Source organism: Melanostigma gelatinosum, assembly GCF_949748355.1.
Source record: "Melanostigma gelatinosum genome assembly, chromosome: 10".
Taxonomy (NCBI): domain Eukaryota; kingdom Metazoa; phylum Chordata; class Actinopteri; order Perciformes; family Zoarcidae; genus Melanostigma; species Melanostigma gelatinosum.
The window spans coordinates 11730074-11747788 of record NC_136643.1 but is presented as its reverse complement, the minus strand read 5'-3'; the positions used below and the strand labels follow the sequence as shown (position 1 = coordinate 11747788).

The window sequence follows — 17715 nt, the reverse complement described above, 5'->3', positions numbered from 1 at the left end:
TTATGTCCCTCCTATCTCAGTCTTTATTGGTCTCACGGTGACTACAGTATGAATATTTGTGCCTCGCCGCATATCGAGGACAGGGTCATGTTTGCATAAGGAAGTAAATTATGACACTAACAACAATGTCTGCGTGCCAGGAAGAGCCGTGGGCGGAGGTGAGGATGAGGGGGCGAGTGGAAAACATGCAAAGGCTAACATGGGGGAAGTCCAAGGTGAGGGAAAAGACACACTGGTGGGTGAAACAAACATTTGAAATAAGAAAACGTGAACAAAGAAGTTTGACTGTCTTTGAGTGATGAGAAAACTTCTCATTAAATTTGTCAGTGAGGTGTCCTTCGTTTGAGACTTGCGCACCTTGAGCAACAACAAACACATTTTCAGACTCCTGTAAGTGACTCGTCGGCAGGCAGTGAGTCATGCTGTCTGACTTTGCTTCTGTGATACTTGTGTGATTAAAGATCCGTAAGGCCTTGAATGTTTTCTCTCTTTTAATGTGTCAACCTGAAAGTATTGAACTTTCTTCTTTGAAGTTGAAGCTCTGAAGTTACTCATCTGAAAAACCTCAAATCACTTTCAAACAATTATGTATTATTTTGCCTACTTCTGCTCCACTGCATGTCTGAAGGCAATAACATTTCTTCTCCTGGCCGTGTCTCCTTTTCTTTATCTCTGTGCTCCATTTCTTTTATATGATGACAGTAGTTGCTAGTAACACACACACACACACACACACACACACACACACACACACAGGTATAACGAACAGTCACGTCTCTGTGTCACACACACCTAAGCCACGCCCAGTAGCTCCTCACCAGACGCTGATTGGTCCGTGCAGTGGTGGTCCGGACACAAACACACGACTACGCCTGACAAAGAAAGATATTCCTGTTATCTTGTGATCTTGTGATATTGCAAGCCGTGCCAGGTAAATTTCAGTATACTTTTTTTTTCTTTTTTTTTCAGATATTTGACCTGTCTTTACTTTGAATGGTGACACATAAAACAGTGGAGTACTGGGCCACAGTAACGGGTCAGATTCAGGTTATACTAACTAACCCTGATGAGAGGTGTGTGTGCGTGTGTGTGTGTGTATGTGTGTGTGTGTGTGTGTGTGTGTGTGTGTGTGTGGGTGTGTGCGTATTGAAGCTGCACGACCAGATATGTTGTGAGCACTGTTTGCCGAACAAAGCACTGACCTATGACAACTAGCTGAGGTTTTAAAGCTTGTGATATTGCACGGTGCACCCGTATGAATCTCATCCTACACTCTTTTGTTGCAAGAAGTTTTTTCGTTTTTTCCAATCAAGCGTCTTTCTTTCTACCCATTCAAGTTCATCCATTGGCCTTGCTTAATTAGATAAATTGCTTTGGCACATCATTCTGCCTCCTCTTCACAATATACTTGTACCTGGATAATGTTCCTCTCTTTTCAGTGTGTCTTTCTAAACATGTTTGATTTTGCCAAGGCCAAGGCCTCCACTAAGGGCCGGTTGAGCTTCTTGACCTTCCTATTTGTGTGAGACACTGTTGCTGAGCTACCTCGGCAGGCATTATACTTGTGTATATATATATATGCATCTTTACGCTCTATTTTATTTGTGTCAGTCAAGTCCGACTGCAACAGAAAGGAGCCGAATAGTTTCTTTACAGGAAATAATACATTTAAGTTTATAAGATTGCTGCTCAGCAGTAAAGGCTTGACTACCGACCGGGCAGACCAGACTCTCCGGTGGCTCTGGGTTCATTGCGTGAAAAGTATTTGTGATATATTTGGTTTGATAATGAAGTAAAACATAAACTGAATCGATGGGGGGCCTAAGGATGACACCTTAAAGCCGAATGTTTTGTAGAGCGGCTCCACGTTAACATCTAGTTCTCCGGTCTGTATTTTTTTAGTTTATATTGTACTTATTGTGAAATAAATGTATACTTAATCGAGCTACTAACTACGGCATACACAATGCATAAATGGTGGAAGAAATGGGGGGCCATTCGGGGCTCAGTGCTCATTTTTGTCCCTTGGCAGGTCAATTTGAGTACTCAAGTGTAGATATTGTGCCTTTGCTTTTTGTCAGTTAGCCTTTACTTTCGCTAAAACCTTTGAATTCCAATCACTAACTTCTCCTGACTACTGGTTTAAACGCCTAAACTTTAAGGCAATGTGATGTTCAGCTCAGATCTTCATCACCCTCACGAGATTTGTTGTTATTTCTTTTTGCAGCAAGGCAGCACGAAAAAATTGATGGAGAGATAATTTATTGAAGGTTGGATGAAAGAAAACTTGTACATGTTGCACTTGGTTTTCAGAAAACTGAATCTCTGACCTGAGGCGAGGATGTCGAGTGCCTTAGAGAGAGAGAGGATTGTCCACATTTACTGTGATTGATTTAGATTTGTGCATGATTATAAAATGTCTCACAAATAAGGCTGTTGCTTACCACTAACTTAACTCACCACAAGGACAATATTGCCCATTTAATTGCCGTCTCTGAATATCAGGACTGCTTCTATATTGGATCTGTAAATAAGAACCGCAACAACTTTCTGTCAACATTAAGAACATTATGCTCCACAAAAGGTCCACGCGTGTTGGAAGAATTACTCAGTCAAATTCTTCCATTGAGCTCTTGGAACAAAGACATTTGTTGCAAAATGATTCGCAGTATCTAAAGGACACAAAGACGGATCAAACAAGAGACGATAACAAGAGAGAAAAGAACAAGTATGTCACAAACGCCAGGAAATTGGGTCAGGGCCGATAACAATCAAAACCGTAAGTTTGACAACATATACAAGAAGACAAAGTATGAGCATAGTTTTGGGACATTTTTACCCTCTTTGCAGAGGCAAATATGGCCACCAAAGTCCACAATTCAACACAGTGTTGTGAATTGAACGACATGTAAGTGGATGAACAACATTATTTTCCCGTCCAGTTGCAATCTACAGTCACACGGGCACTGTGTGCTGTGATATATCGTCACGCATTACCGCGTTATGTTCCCCAGCTCTTTGAGCGACCAGATCCCGCTGCCCCGCTGTCTCTCAAGGTCCTTCTCTGTCTGCTCCGGCTCAGCCAAGGTTAGCTGCGCCGCCGCAGGCTCCCTGCAACCTTGAGCGGCTAACTGACCGGAAAATGTGTGTTCTCCCGTTCCACCACCTACGTGTCCCAGTGTCAATCAGCCCGACACGGAGCAGGAGCTGTCATCACATTGGACATTAGGTCACTCCAGTAGATGTGACTCGGAGAAGAAGAAGAAAAACACATTTGCCCAAGGCCGTCCAAGAAAGAGCTTAGCTTCTGGCCTTAATTGAATTAAGTGCCTTGACACACCAACCGTCGTCTGAAATGCTTCCACCTGTGTGGTATGTGTGGCGAGTGAGCATTTACCACAGCAATACATTCAAATGTTTATCTGCAAACTAATACCTGAGTTAGAATTTAAACAAGAAATGGAAGTTGAGTGTGTGCGTGTGTGTACATGTGTAATCCTGCAAAGAGCTCAAAGGATCTTGGCTATCCATAGGCCTTGAACAAATTGTGATAGAAGTTTTTAAATCACACAGTCACAAAGGTGGGGAAAAAAATAAGCAAACAGTATATGACTGCTCCAATTAAAAGGCTACATACTAAAAGCTTTTTCAATAAAGGCAAGCCACAGCGTGCTACAGCGCATTAGAGCCACAATAGTGAGAGTGTATCTAGGACCTTGGCTTTGATATGAAATCTTCTGGCCTTGCCTCCATGTTAAAAGCTCTTTGTGACAAGGAAATTACTTTATGAACCTCAGAAAGACGCTCCCTGTTGGTTTCATCGCTAGACCATGAGAGAAGTGTGGGTTATTTTTCTTCCACTTTTTTCAAACGCTGTAGCTTATTGTTTGTTTTGTAAGCCTCTGCTCTCATTTCCTGGCTTCTCCTTCATTCTTTGACCTTCGTTTACCTTTTCTTCAAGAGAAAGAAATACTACTAATTACAGAAAATTATCAAAACCTCCTATTTGTGTTGTCTTTGCACCCGGATACGTAAAACCCAGGTGTGTGTGTGTGTGTGTGTGTGTGAGAGAGCGATTACAATTAACCTCTGCTGCAACAAGACGTCTGATTTCTGTTTTTCCAGGGTCTGTGGAAATCAGTGTGTTCCAATATGCTCACACTGCATGGGCTTGGCATCGGGTGAGTCATACATGATATGTTAGCGTGTGTGTTGTATAGGTCTGTAAGGATTCGATTGCTTTTAACATGTACCTAGACTGTTCAATGCGCATAGAAGCAGAAATACCAAACATGTGTCTCTGCGGCCTTGAGACTTCACAGGGCTGCGACTGCGGCGCTCTGCTCGGTAAACACTGTTTCCTCCTGTGGCTCTCTGTTTGGACAGGAAACAAGGAAGCTGATCAAACACTGGCTCAGAAGGCCACAGCTGCACTGAGCTGGAATGGAGTCGCAGGTCTTTCAAAGCACTTTGAATAAGAGGAAACATGAAAAATAACATGTCACCGTTGGCGTGCAAATCCATCGGTTTTCAGCCCCGCTGAGTTTCTCATTTGCGCTCGTGCAATATTTTCCCACAATAAATCATGCGGTGCAGATAACCGTATCTCAAGCTTGTGTTTTGTTTCCACTGTGTAGGGGAACCGGTATCAGACACTGTGTTGAATTTGGTGTTAGTGCCCCGACTGCCTGCGTGCTACAGATTTACAACCCAGTGCTGGTGACATCATAGATTAGCAGGGTGCGGATGATGGGGAACATGAGCTGGATGGATGGATGTTGAGGTGAGGGAGGGGGCCAGACAGTGAAGGGACGCATGAAAGAAATGAGACAAGTAGGAGGTGTGTGTCAAAGTCATTTGGGTAAAGAAGTTAGGTGATAATGCTTCCCCCTTGTGACCGTTTATTGAACTGCAGACTTTGCATCAACTCATTAATGATATCTTCATCATTTGCAGCAGAGAATGGGATCAGACACAAACGGTTTATTTGTGTGGAGTATATCTTTTGTCACAACAATATATATTGATAAGCAACTGATTTAGTTGTGGCATTCTGTATTGTTCTATCTGTTGAGGTGCACAATATCAACTGATTGCGTCAGGCTTTGTATTGTCCTTCAACAGACGTGTCGATGATCAACATAGAAACATGTAACTGAGATGGAAAGAGTCTTTGTCTGTCTGTCTGACCGTCTTTTGATTTTCTCGACAACCGTTCATCTGATGGACTTCGCACTTGGCTTATTCGTGTATTTAAGTGTGAACTTTTGAGATCTACGGGACATATATTTATTAGACGCATTATGTACACACTGTGTAGTGTATTTAGAAGGTACTTCTATGAAGTGTTGCACCGCCGAACGGCATTCTGGGTAGAGCTCGCGCTCTGTTGCTTCAGCTTGCGACGGATCGGAGCACCGATGAAGAAAGCATGAGTTTCTTCCACTGAAATAAACAATGATGGATCAAACTGTTACATATCATTTTGAATCCTAGATGACAGAACACCATGTTCTTCTGCACTTCACCAGTCAGATGAAGAAACAATAAAGAGACGTACAAAGTGTTAACCATTACTCAGAAGTGGCCAGCAGTACAAGAAGTAGGACAATGTTGTTGACGACGTGTTGCAAGGCGGGGTGGGGTGGGGAAAGGAAAGATCAGTTTCAATTTTCAGTTCCTGTTTTTATTGTCCTTGTAGAGAGGGAAAACTGCACAGCAATAGCTCCCCACATGAACATACACCATTCGATGTGATCATATAATCATACACCATCCTCTCCACAGCTCATGAAAATAAAACAAATCAATACAGTAATCGGCTTAATTTTATTTTCATGGTGATAAAACTAAAATGAAAGAGAGAATTGATTCGGCGGGTTCCTTGATACTGGGTTTACTCTCCTTTATTCTCTGTGAGTTGCTCCCTGGACGCCTCATTTGAAATCTGCAGAAAGGGAGTGCTGATCACACTTGACTGCATGTCGCCAGCCACCCGCAGAAAGCAGCTGAGGACCATGTCCTTGGCCAGGCCGGCCTCCAGGTTTCCTTCCCGGCTCAGCTGCAAAGTGATCTGGTCTAGGCTGGTCAGGACCAGCTCTGAGCCCAGCAGAGGGCAAATGGGGCCAGGGTCCGAACCCGTACCAGGGGCCCCCTCCCTGGCCATGTTCTCCATCATGTATTGCTGGTACAAATCCAACAGTTTCTGCTCCAGGTAGTGATTGAGAAGAGAGTTGGAGAACGGACCTTCGCGGCCCTGGAACAAAACGCTCCGATCACGGACGCTCCCCGGTCTCCAGCGATTTGAACCCCCCCTCGGTGGATGCAGAAGTCCACCCTGAGATGTCTTTCCTGGGGGAGAATCCTCCACAGCCGGGGGGACATCACAGGACTGGAGGAAAGGGCCGACGGCCTGGGCGTCGGTACAGAGCCGGAGCTCTCCGTCATTAGTCGAGAGCGGCAGCACCTGGTCGCCTCCAATGTGGAGGTCGCTGTAGTTTTGGCAGATGCTCTGACAGAAGGAGGGGACCAGGAAAGGGGCATCGCCAACTGAGCGAGCCTGAGCTGGGATCTCTATCTGCGGAGAGATCTGTCTGCTGTCCAAGGACCGCAGCGGAGAAATGTGCAACTCTGAATCGCTCCTGTTGTCCATGCAACCTGTCAGCTCGGGGGAGTTGTGGTGAACGAGTGGAGTGTGTCTGATGGAGCCTGGCACCAGGGTAGCAGCTGCTCTCGGCAGCCCAAAAGCCCTCTGGGGAGCTTTCTGAGGAAGGGGTGAATCCAGCTCCTCCAATTCACCATAGGTCATACTCCACAATCTGCCTTCACAAAGCATGGCTGCAACAAAGAGCACATTCGCAGAAGCTGTGATAAGATGCAACTGTCAACATAGATGTATCGCTTCATTCAGTGTTTATTCTCGAATCGGCATTGGACTGATGCCGTATGCTGTGCCACACATTTACAGACTCGAGACAGCTAGTTTGCAATACAAGCACACAAAACTCAACAAACAATACACATTAAACGCATTCATCCCCAAACAGAAAAAGACATCTGTCCAAAAGAGGATTTCATGAAAGAGCACCTTATCTCATATAATGATCAAAAGATGAATCCTATTCCTCTGAAACAAACATTTTACCTTCCTTGGACCAGAATCAGTCTCTCAGTCCTCCACAGTCTTTACCACATTAGAGAAAAGCACTTCTTAAAAAAATATCATTTTCTATCGAGACACCCACCTGCAGACTGTATTCCATTCAAGATCTGCATGAATAAGAGTGCCGTTTTGTGTGATGGGTTGTTTTATACCACCCAAAGAGGAAGTGGGAATGTGAGATATTTTCTCTGTTTAACCGTTTCTGCAAACCGAATGTTGCAGCTGGATTCATCATGAATACATTCCAACTCACCATTTTGACAATTAATATCATATTTTCAAAGGATTGTTACAGATAGGCTGAGCATATCCCGCATCTAGTTCCTACTGATGTAAATTATATCTGTTTTACATCCTCACATCAGGACGCATCCACCGCTGCATTAGTATTTCCTCTTGCCCAAATGTAGTGAAATGACAGATGTGCTGTTGTTATGAATGCAACATTCGCTGTAAAATGAAACTACAGTTTCGTTTCTTTGTAAGAGAAGCAGGTGTGTAAAGGGAAAAGCAGAAAAGAAAGTTGTAATTCATATGATCACTATTAACTGATTCCTGTTTTCGTTTTCTGATAAGTCGCACCACAAATTCTGAGTTACCTCTCAGTGAGGACGTGCATGATTTTAGTCAAATAACTGCTGTTCAGAGCTCCGAGCTTTACTCCTCCACCGCCAAAAGCAGAAGTGTGACCTCACGCTCGGTTATGAAACCCACAACTCATCAGTTCCTCCTTGAAACCGTGCTACTCTTCAGCATGTTTTATTTGTAATATTTATTCTGGTCATTTTTGCTTTTTTTTTTGACCGTGTAGGAATGTGGTGGGGGGGGGGGGGGGGGGAAGAGAGCTCTGTGTGACATCCAATAATGGTCCAATGGCTGAAATTGAACCTGGGACATTGTGGTTCTATAGCAATGTGCTTTTACCACTCGGCTAAGAAAAGAATCCCTCCTTTTTGTATTCTACTCCCAGATTAAGTACATGCTGTAAATTAGCTTGAGACCTTGGAATGATACTTGGAATGGACCAGTTGAGAAATATATATATATTTATTTTTATTTGCGCACCTCTGTGGTAGAAACCTTTTGTATGAATCTTATTTCTGGTGAAAGTGGTTTCAGGCTGTATTCAAGGCCGCCGATTTTTCCAAGATGAAAGTTCCTTGTCTTTGTCTGCATATATGACTCTTGTATTCAGACTTCCTCTGCTTGCAGCAGGTAAGCCCAACAACAGAAGCACATGAAACACGAGAGACCATGTTTTATTATTCATCAGGCGAGGACACCTAGACATAAGTCAACATCATATAACTTTGACTTTGTTACAATATCCTGGTCATTCATTGTAGAATTATTTATTTTGATCTTTTGAGCCTTTTCATATAAACCCCAGAAATGTGAGCACTTTAACCCATGTTCAACCTGTCATGTATGTTCTTTTCGAAGATCTCTTGTTTGGTCGACACATGGTTTATTAAGAGGTGGATTCACATTCACAGACACGACAGGCCCAGAGTCCGTTGGATTGCTGGCTGTTGTTGTTGCGTCCACTAACTTGTATGAGTCGGGATATCTGACACAGGCCTGCTGCTCAGTGGTAATGGTAGCGCAAAGTGTCGAGTTACCGACCCGTTGCCACAGCAATGTTGCCGAGCAACATCCGACAACATGGAGACACGCTGAGATCGGGACAGACGAGAGACTCGGACCTGCTTTTGCTTTTGTGTGACGAGGGGCAGCCGTTTTGCAATTTCAGCACCCTGGACAGCGACCGGTCACAGGGAGCAGCTCCTGTCGGGTTCAGTTTGTTTGTTTTGAGACACATTGGTCTGCTTCAAGGGACGGATATGGATGGATGCTTCACAAGCTCTCAGGAAGTTAAGTCTGTAAGCCTGAAAGACTCCATTTAGAGGAATGTTCAAGAAGATTAACAATGTGTTCCGTCCCAACCATCCCGGACACAGAGGGCAGGGTGGTGGTGGTGGTGGTGGTGGGTTTCGGTCCGAGCAGGACTACCACAGCGCCTGCACCGTCAGGCTGGTCCGCAGCACCTCCATGCTCGTGGTGGGAGAGAAAAGTCATGCAGCCGCGGGCTCAACTTTAAAACGGAGCAAAAGTACGGTGAGCATCGAGTCGACCTTGTACTATTATCAGAGACAAGAGGACAGGATATGGCTCTACTCTCAGAATCACAACTGCCTGGAGTACCTTGAAGCCCTCGTGGCTTTGAGACGACAATACACAAAGAGTGTGAGCGACTTGAAAAGCAACCACGCCAAGGCCACAGTATCGTCCAAGAAGAAGCCTGCACCCCCGCCGCCTACAAAGGAAGAACCGGTAAGCTTGAATCATCTATCCCCGAGCACATGGCAGGCAATATCAAAGACAAATGTTCCCCTGGTTTTTTTTTCGAACTGCAGATATCAAGAGCCAAACCCTCTGCACCTCCAGCCCCCAGCGAGGAGGACACTTTGCAGTTCTTTGATGCCGTCATCGCAGGCTGCGACAGCGAACCTCTGCGCAAACCGTACGTGGATGATGGACATGCAGACGTGGACTTCATAGGTGGGTTTAAAATCCCTCTTTAACTGAAATGATGCTGTCATTTAGGACCTGCAAGCCTTTAACTACTTAATGTAAATATGACGTAGGGTAAGACAATGGTGGAACTCAACTAAGTAGGTTAACTTAAGTACTGTAAGTTTGTATGTACAAAATATAAGATGAGATGATGTAATGCGTTGCATACAACAACCTAACGGAATGTAAAGTAGTTACATTATTTCCATGGTGACAGCTGCGTTAGTGTGTCTACATAAATAATAATTACCAATTATGTAACGAGAGGCTCATGCTCGTGACAGCATGAGGTGTAAATATTAATTGTGTCCTCCTCGGCTGAGCTGTAATGTTCACTGGTGTTAAGTAACAGTATCAAGCATAGATGCAGGCTTCCTCACAACAAGGTCTGTGGATTGTAATGATTTCTGGAAGGAATGCCATATTGTCCAATAATATTGAAGAGAAGGCAGACATCTCCAAAACTAGGGAACTCGCAACAAAACAATCTAGATGGATTAAAAGCTTGACAGGTAAGAGAAGAAAGATGTATTTTTTTATTTTGGGGTGAACTGTCCCTTTAAGGATATTAAGATGGCTGAGGTCAGAGCTGGACATTCACTCAAGTACTGAGCTTTAGGCCCCGACACACATCGTGGTACACCCACACAGGTGTTTTAATCTATTTACCGATTCACTGATGTACTTTGTGGCGTATTAACTTATTCATTTCAAAAACCTGCATAATTTTAATGTCCTGCATTTGACTCATTTTACTTTTTTGTCACTTGTATTTACCAGTTAATTTCTAGATTGCAGTTTTCACATTCATACAATTCAGGTGATATTATATATATTGCTACATATTAGGCTAACTACTAGTAGTAGTTGTTTGTAACAGTATAGTGTAAGATATAACTCCACCTGGACCAGCTACATTAAAATGCTCCTGACAGGTTAAGTCATACTAATTACATCCATACCGTGTTATGGAATATTCTTACATTGTTATGCTTTTACTTTTCATTATTTTTCAAAAGCAGGCAGCACAGGTGTAACTAATAATGCTTATGAAGCCTTCATTTTTCCAGTCAGCGGTGACCACAGAGCTGAACGGATACACCTGATGCAGCCATTATTAGTGCTATTTATCAGACATAAGCCTTTCCTGCTATATGTCAACATTCATGTTGCTTTCTTCTTCTTCCACCACTTGTTTGATTGGTGAAGGTGAAGTTTGGTTAAGAATTGGGACATCATTTGTAAGATACTCATTTATTAACTGCCCCAGGTCTACTTAATCTCATTCGCTGCTTAGTTCAAATCATTCTGGGTCTTACGGTCCAGGATTGAAGGCTACTGGTCTCAGGTTCTTCCTCTGTGCTCTTCCCCCTCTCACAGTGGCCTCCAGCTCGGCCGAGCACGACCTCCACTCCAACTGGGTAATGCGGGTTCCTCGGGTCGCAGATGATTCCAAGCAGAAAGCAGTTCATGCCTGTGCCAACGAACGTGCCCCGAAGAAGAAGAACCAGAGCGGGTCCACGAGCAGCAGACTGCGGCTGCAGAGGAACCCGATCCATCTGCCCAAAGTGGTGGAGAGTGCATTCCAGACTCTGCGCTTCAAGCCCAAATTAAAAAAGCAGTGACGCTTGATAGACATTTGAAACCACCATTGCTGCCACTCTGCTGACGTAGAGCTACACTTAGTTTGTATAATCTGCTAAAACTCCATCCAGACAATTAATACTAACTAAATATTTAAAAGGAATTTTAATAAAGCAAAACTCCAGCTGATGACGTCAAGTTAATTCTTCGTTTTTCACATTCGATATTTTGACTTAGTTGGATAACCACAGGTGTTACTAATAACATGAAGGATGTCTCCGTTCTATTCAAGAGTCGGATTTTCTAAAACATTGATCAATATAAACATCAATATCCTGCTATTATACGTCAATTGGATGTCACTTTAAATAAGAGAATATTAAATGGATGATTTTTACAGCATGGTCTAAAAAAACAATCCTTGCGACGTCTCAAGATTACCACAACCTTTATATATAATATAGTGTATGGAATATAGGTTTAGTCGCTCATGGATCAGACCTGCGGAGAGACTGCAGTCATTCGACGTATTGAAGCCAACGGTTGATTGCAACAATGTCCTTCACAGCAATAAGACTGCTGAAAGGTGAACACAAGAGATTTCGATTTGTAAGACGAGTCCCAGGGCTGTTTATTTATCTGCAGTGGTGGAATAAGTATTCAGCACTATACTCTTGCATAATACTTTAACTGATAAGTACTTAAGTGTTATAAGAGAATGTGCTTAAAAGTAAAAGTACTTATTCAGAAAGGCTCCTTTCAGAATGTTATTATTCTGTTTTAATCACTAACGAATAGATGCAAGAGCATTTTGGTCAATGTGGAACCAAGTTGAGATATTTAACATACTATTCTGTGAATGAATAGTATATTACTGCATCATGTAAGTGTATCATGTCTTTGTTTGTTTTTTAAGTGAAATCGTATTCTCAAAAGTAACTAGTTACAGTTGTCAAATAAATGTGTGTGAAATGTAGAAGATTTTCCATTTGAAATGTAGTGGAGTAGAAGTATGAAGATAAATACTAAAGTACTCGTCACTTCTCGTCCACCACTGGTAAGGTGGCCTTAAAGCCATATTTTAAGCTAATACTTTGCAACATACAAACATTTGGTTAAAAATGAAAATGCCAGAATTCCTTTTCCTTATTATTCTATTAATCTCATTCAAACCGCAATATAAAATGAAAAACATCCGTCAAATACATTTTCTTGTCTTTATTACAAATGTTTCATATAGAAAACCAGAAACTACACACCATTCATTTCTTTTCTGCTTTGGCCTTGGGACTGAAGAAGGAGGACATCGTCTTCATGCCAGTCTTGTCCGCCTTGGCCAGAGATTTCTGAGCCGCAGTCATCTTCTTGGGCGGCTGGAATAAGGAGGAAAATAAAAATAAAAAAAATCAATATAACTCCACACCTTTCATTCCAAATCAAGCACGTCATTTCTAGCTGAGAAAATACATTGTTCCACAAGGTAATCTCCTCTGACCCATGTGTGTATGCTACAGACGAGGCTCACAGAACAAGGCATTCAACAAACAAGAGCTACACTGACAATCACTCCAGAGATGAAAGCAAAGAAGCACCTATCAGTCACGATGTCACCAAAACAAATGCTGCTCAGAGCAAATAATAGTTGGGTCTATTCAGGCAGACTGCTCCGTATATACACACTCACTTTCCGCGCAAAGTCTGCACTGTTGAATTTGGTATAGTCCTCTTCGGCCTCCACTGGCTTGTCTGAAAGTTTCCGCTTCTGCCAAACGAGGAAGTAAGACAAGCGTTTCATGACCAAGGGGACCAACGGTTGATTTGTTGTTGTTTTACCACAGAAACGCACACCACTACAAGCTGGGATGACGTCACACCCAAGCACAATGCATCAATGTTAGTGAGGTGGAGGACCACAGAAAACATGCGCGGTGGTTGTGACGGCATGCAGAAAGAGAAGAGAATGTGCTGCACTGACTTCACACGTCTGAGAGAGACGGGAACATACCTTGGAAGGAGGTTCCGTCTCCTTTGGGCTCGTGAGCTCTGGTAACCTGTGGGGGTGAAATAAGAAGAGGCATGCTTGATCACCTGAGCGCTACTAATTATAACTTACAAGTGTTCGAAGTCTGGACTTACTGCAAGTGTTTGAGGAGGGCTTTGCTCAGGTCTTCGCTGAGGTACTCTGATATCAGGCCGTGAGCATAGCGTAGGTAGTCCTCTGAATCACAAAGCATGGCCAGTAAATAGCAATAAAATCACATTTTAAGTTTGGGATATGAGAAAATGTTATTTTAGGATTATAACCCATAGGTGTCAACGGTGTAATATTACTGCCATCTGTTGGTCATCATCGTCATAGGAGGGTGAGACTGGACTGTAACAGTAATAGCTTAAGAGGTGAAGTGGCCTGTAGGTGAGGCGGCGTACCGTCGTGGTAGTCAGACTCCGACTTCACTGTGATGTATGTTGTGGATTTGACTCTGTCTCCCACAGAGATATTTCTCCCCTTGAGCACACCGACTGTCCTCTCCACCTACACAAACAAGTCAAACTGAATTACGCAATTCCACCGTGTAAAAGCAACTGGTTTGATTTCATGTAAAATAGCGGCGACGAGCTCTTCGGAATACCTTTTTCTTCAACCAATTCATGGTCTTCTCGTGGCTGTATTGGTGGAACCTCTGTTTTCCCACCTCTGGAAGTATGAAACGCAGCATTCAAAAACGATGCAAATCGGCGTGAACAGTCAAGCGATATCAGCTTCAGAAATAAACTTCACCTTTTTCCTCTGCAATGTGGCGCAGCGAGGCCAGGGAACGTGTGCAGCGCAGCAGCCTGGAGCAGGCTGGGAATTCCTCGTCCACAACAACTTGATCCACAGGCTGGAACTTCCCCTGAGCCGCAGGTGACATGAAGAAAAAGATCAAAACTGATATTCATCTTCCATATGAGAGGTCGAAATGTGAAACTGGAAAAGATTAAAGTCCTATTTACAGTCATTCATACACTGTTACAGCTATTTTAGAGGCACGATGTTGCTGCTCTAGCCTCTATTATTATGATACCATGGCCACTGCTCCAGTTTTTATTTGTGATGCTCTGGTACAGTAAATACACTCATTTGGTATCAAACTTAAATTACTACCTCTTTACCCTCCTACAGCTAATTGAGGTGAATTCCTTATCATGTGGAGGCTCAACAGATACTTAGTTTACTATTTAAAGTAAGTTAGAAATGGAGTTTTAAACACCACTGAGATTAATGCAGATGTCCGTTTCTTACCTCTTTGCCAGATTTGATCAAATAGGGCATAATTAGATAGAGAGGATCCATTGGCGTTACGAAGAGAAGTCTCCCATCTGTGAAGAAAGACACACACACACCTGATTAACGTTAAAATCCTGAACCCAGACCACAGTTCATATGACCGAATAAAAGTGCAGCACCTCTAAATATTTAAATGCACAACGTTAACTCCACAATAACTTTATAACAAACTTAAACTTTCAATCAACATGTCATACAGTCACAAAGACGGGTCATATTACGATTGCACACCAGGTGGCATGATGTGACCCTGGTTAGGTTCTTGTCATAATACATGGACACTATTCCCGACATGTTAAATATTTGTTTCAATTGTTATGACTATTTTACTGCTTGTGAGGTCTAAAGGTAACGTGAGCCACCTTTTGCAGCAGCGTTTGTAATTATGACGAGAGTACACTGTGATGAGGAACGAGACCAACCTCTCTGTACAGTCTGGCCAACAAACCACGAGTGGAAATCTTCTTCAAATGCTTTGACCTCAAACAGCTGTACATCACCACTGCTCAGCATGTACAGAGATGTTGCGTCTGTAAGATGAAAAAATTAAAAAAGAGGAACTGTGTTATTTTCAAAGGCCGTTCACAGCTGGGGGAACTCAAAGGCTTGTCATATATATATATATATATATATATATATATATATATATCTATATCTATATATATATATATATATATATATATATATAGATATATATATATAGATATATCTATATACTTATTTGTTCTGTACACACCCTCATGTTTCATCCATGTTAATACAGTCTCGTTTGGGCTGCACATACTTTCATCTTTTATTGTTGATCTGCAACTAATTTTCTTGAAAACAAGTTACGTTTATATTCAGTGCTACTCCCCAAAAACGCATTGTGTGTATCCGCAAGGTCTAACAGATGAAAATGCATTTCCTTCATCATAAAACATCTGCGAGATAAATAAAACAGCTCCACAGCACTACTCGAGGTAAAAATAATGATAATAATTCCACAGGGAACGCTCAATATTTTCAGTACTTTTGTAAATTACATTATTTCAGTCCCTCAGATGTAAATATTTGTTGATTTTCATCATCTAGATTTAGGTTTTTATGTAATAGTTGGACAAAACAAGCTATTTGAAGACGTCACCTCGGGCTGTGGGAAGCTGAAATGCACATTTCACATTATCATCTGACAAAATAAAATAATAATAATAAAAGACTGACCTGTGGAGGGATTCCTCAGTCTCACAAAAGCTGGTTCACTGTCGTGTTTCTGTGAGTCGATGGAAGAGTCTGCGGACACCAGAGAAGAAGAAGTAAGTTCAGATCCATGATGGAGCATCACTGCTCACTCTGTGGGAGAGGATCACTGTCTGGTTGCACGTCAGTCATCTGCAAAGTTAAATGAAGCACTGACGTAATGATTACCGCTGGTTCTGTTGGAAGAGTTTGCAACAAAGTAACTAACGTTAACAGTTAGCCAACTTACAAGATACCCTTTATTTCCTGTGATACGTGGCTAAAGTTGAGCATGATGCATGATGACTAACAATTCTACCTTTAAATAAAGTACGTACTTGAAGGGATGACGGTTTTAAGGACTAATAACTTTGCTACGTAGCGTTAAAAAGCTCGCTATCTTAGTCAACGTTAGCTCACAGTGAACGTACTATCGCACTGCTCCACCTACCTGCAGCAATGACTACCCAACTGTTGTTCTGCACATTTGGCGTTCGCTTCTTTTTAGTAGCCATGTTGTACGATTCAGCTTAAGGTCGGTGAATTTCTGTTGAAGTGGTTCGCTATTGCTGTGAAATGAATGTTTGTTTTTGGCTTTAAGTGTCGGCCTACTGGACATGAGGGCTCGTTTTTGCCTGAAGACATGAGCTCAGAAAAAAGGCGCCTCTCTCGCGCGCTCTCTGAGCGCTTTCTGCGTTCGTCTCACAGGAGAAAACGACACTTTCATTATTACGCTGTGAGCTGATTTTATTTATTATTCCTTAAACAGGCGACACTCAACACATTTTAGAAAATAAATAAATATTCCCACAATGAAATAAGCGTAGAAGGGGACTAAAAACACACCGTAATAGTCTTTTAATTCACTCCGTTCACCCTGTTTTTAATTAAGTGGAACATTCCGCGGTGACGGCATGTCAACCTGCAGTTCACAGGTTCGGCCGCTAGAGGCCGCTCAAGAATCGTGATAATAATTACATGGCAACACCCGAGGTTCGCCCTGCACAGTTTACCTCCTTGTCACTTAGCTGATATTTCAGAAATTGTGGTTTGGTTTCCCAGCTGCAGGTTGTTTGGTGACCAGTTGTCCTTTGGCACACTGGCACACAGCAGATTGGGGTATCCATCTGTCCTTCAGTAAGAGGAGGGCATCTCTCGCACTCTCTCAGGATTTATGACACTGTGTCCCAGTTGGTTGACAGTGAGTCACTTTTTTGTTGTTGTTTTGTTTTCTCCGTCTTACACTGTTTATGTGGATGCTCAAATGAGGATGTGTCGGATGCTTGTGTGTGTTTTCATCTCCATTAGATGACGAGCTGTGTCATCAATTTGTTAAACTGTTTGGGGGTCCCTCTGATATGTTTGTATAGCTTATTTTTTTTTGAGCTGTTGATTTCTCTCCCACCTTAAGACACCCACAGCACAGACCATTAACATGTTTTTAATCAGCTTGATTTGGTAATGAAGAAGTGAGGGATTTGAGTGCTGGGTGACTGAGCTTTTAAAAAATCGCCATTTGCCAGCTCAGTGTCCCTGTGAGGAGCAGCAAGTAAAGAAAATCTAGAGCCTACGCAGGGTGATTTACGAGTTCCTGTTCCTCTGACTAGTTCATTTCAAGGTTGCCTTTTTTCTGCCTTTTCAGTTTATTGTGTCTTGTATCACTTTATTTACTTTTTCTTCGGCCCATGTGAAAATGTTGCCTTGCAGGCCAATATGCCCAGATTTGATCAACACATGCTCGAGTCTAAACCCTTTGAACACTGTCTCCTCCTTAAAATCAGTTAGATTTATGTTGCTGTAGCCTGTGGCAAAGAGAGTGTGGGTGAGATATTGTCTGTGAATTACT

General features: G+C 42.6%; 3 protein-coding genes across 5 annotated transcripts; 1 reads left to right on the top strand and 2 right to left on the bottom strand.

Annotated features, from left to right (window-relative positions):
• Positions 1 to 5750: 5750 nt before the first annotated feature.
• LOC306782892 (TLR adapter interacting with SLC15A4 on the lysosome) lies at positions 5751 to 7266 on the bottom strand. 2 transcript variants are annotated; one of them, XM_079276377.1, is made up of 2 exons: positions 7245 to 7266; positions 5751 to 6837 (listed from the first exon to the last, which is right to left on the bottom strand). In XM_079276377.1, exon 2 carries the CDS (start codon positions 6833 to 6835, stop codon positions 5897 to 5899), a length of 939 nt encoding a protein of 312 aa, XP_079132503.1. In that variant the 5' UTR covers positions 6836 to 6837; positions 7245 to 7266; the 3' UTR covers positions 5751 to 5896. The 2 variants fall into 2 exon arrangements, with proteins under 2 accessions (XP_079132503.1, XP_079132502.1); XM_079276376.1 differs by having other exon boundaries at positions 7145 to 7262.
• A 1807-nt stretch (positions 7267 to 9073) lies between these two features.
• On the top strand, positions 9074 to 11364 carry c9h13orf42 (chromosome 9 C13orf42 homolog; the record flags this gene model as incomplete). Its single annotated transcript, XM_079277598.1, has 3 exons — positions 9074 to 9496; positions 9580 to 9724; positions 11120 to 11364. 3 exons carry the CDS (start codon positions 9074 to 9076, stop codon positions 11362 to 11364), a joined length of 813 nt encoding a protein of 270 aa, XP_079133724.1.
• A 1162-nt stretch (positions 11365 to 12526) lies between these two features.
• On the bottom strand, positions 12527 to 16542 carry rnaseh2b (ribonuclease H2, subunit B). Of its 2 annotated transcripts, XM_079276722.1 has the most exons (11): positions 16321 to 16542; positions 15855 to 15923; positions 15074 to 15181; positions 14607 to 14683; positions 14103 to 14217; positions 13954 to 14018; positions 13751 to 13856; positions 13460 to 13541; positions 13329 to 13374; positions 13008 to 13085; positions 12527 to 12696 (listed from the first exon to the last, which is right to left on the bottom strand). In XM_079276722.1, exons 1-11 carry the CDS (start codon positions 16382 to 16384, stop codon positions 12586 to 12588), a joined length of 921 nt encoding a protein of 306 aa, XP_079132848.1. In that variant the 5' UTR covers positions 16385 to 16542; the 3' UTR covers positions 12527 to 12585. The 2 variants fall into 2 exon arrangements, with proteins under 2 accessions (XP_079132848.1, XP_079132849.1); XM_079276723.1 differs by lacking the exon at positions 13008 to 13085.
• Between the last annotated feature and the right edge of the window lie 1173 nt (positions 16543 to 17715).

What these genes read in the sequence shown, in the direction of transcription:
- rnaseh2b (XM_079276722.1), bottom strand. Translation starts at nt 16,384, where the DNA reads ATGGCTACTAAAAAGAAGCGAACGCCAAATGTGCAGAACAACAGTTGG. An exon ending in TGAATTGGTTGAAGAAAAAG is followed by an intron (nt 13,857 to 13,953) that starts GTATTCCGAAGA and finishes TTGTTTGTGTAG; the next exon opens with GTGGAGAGGACAGTCGGTGT. An exon ending in GTGCAGACTTTGCGCGGAAA is followed by an intron (nt 12,697 to 13,007) that starts GTGAGTGTGTAT and finishes TCCTTATTCCAG; the next exon opens with CCGCCCAAGAAGATGACTGC.
- LOC306782892 (XM_079276377.1), bottom strand. Translation starts at nt 6,835, where the DNA reads ATGCTTTGTGAAGGCAGATTGTGGAGTATGACCTATGGTGAATTGGAG.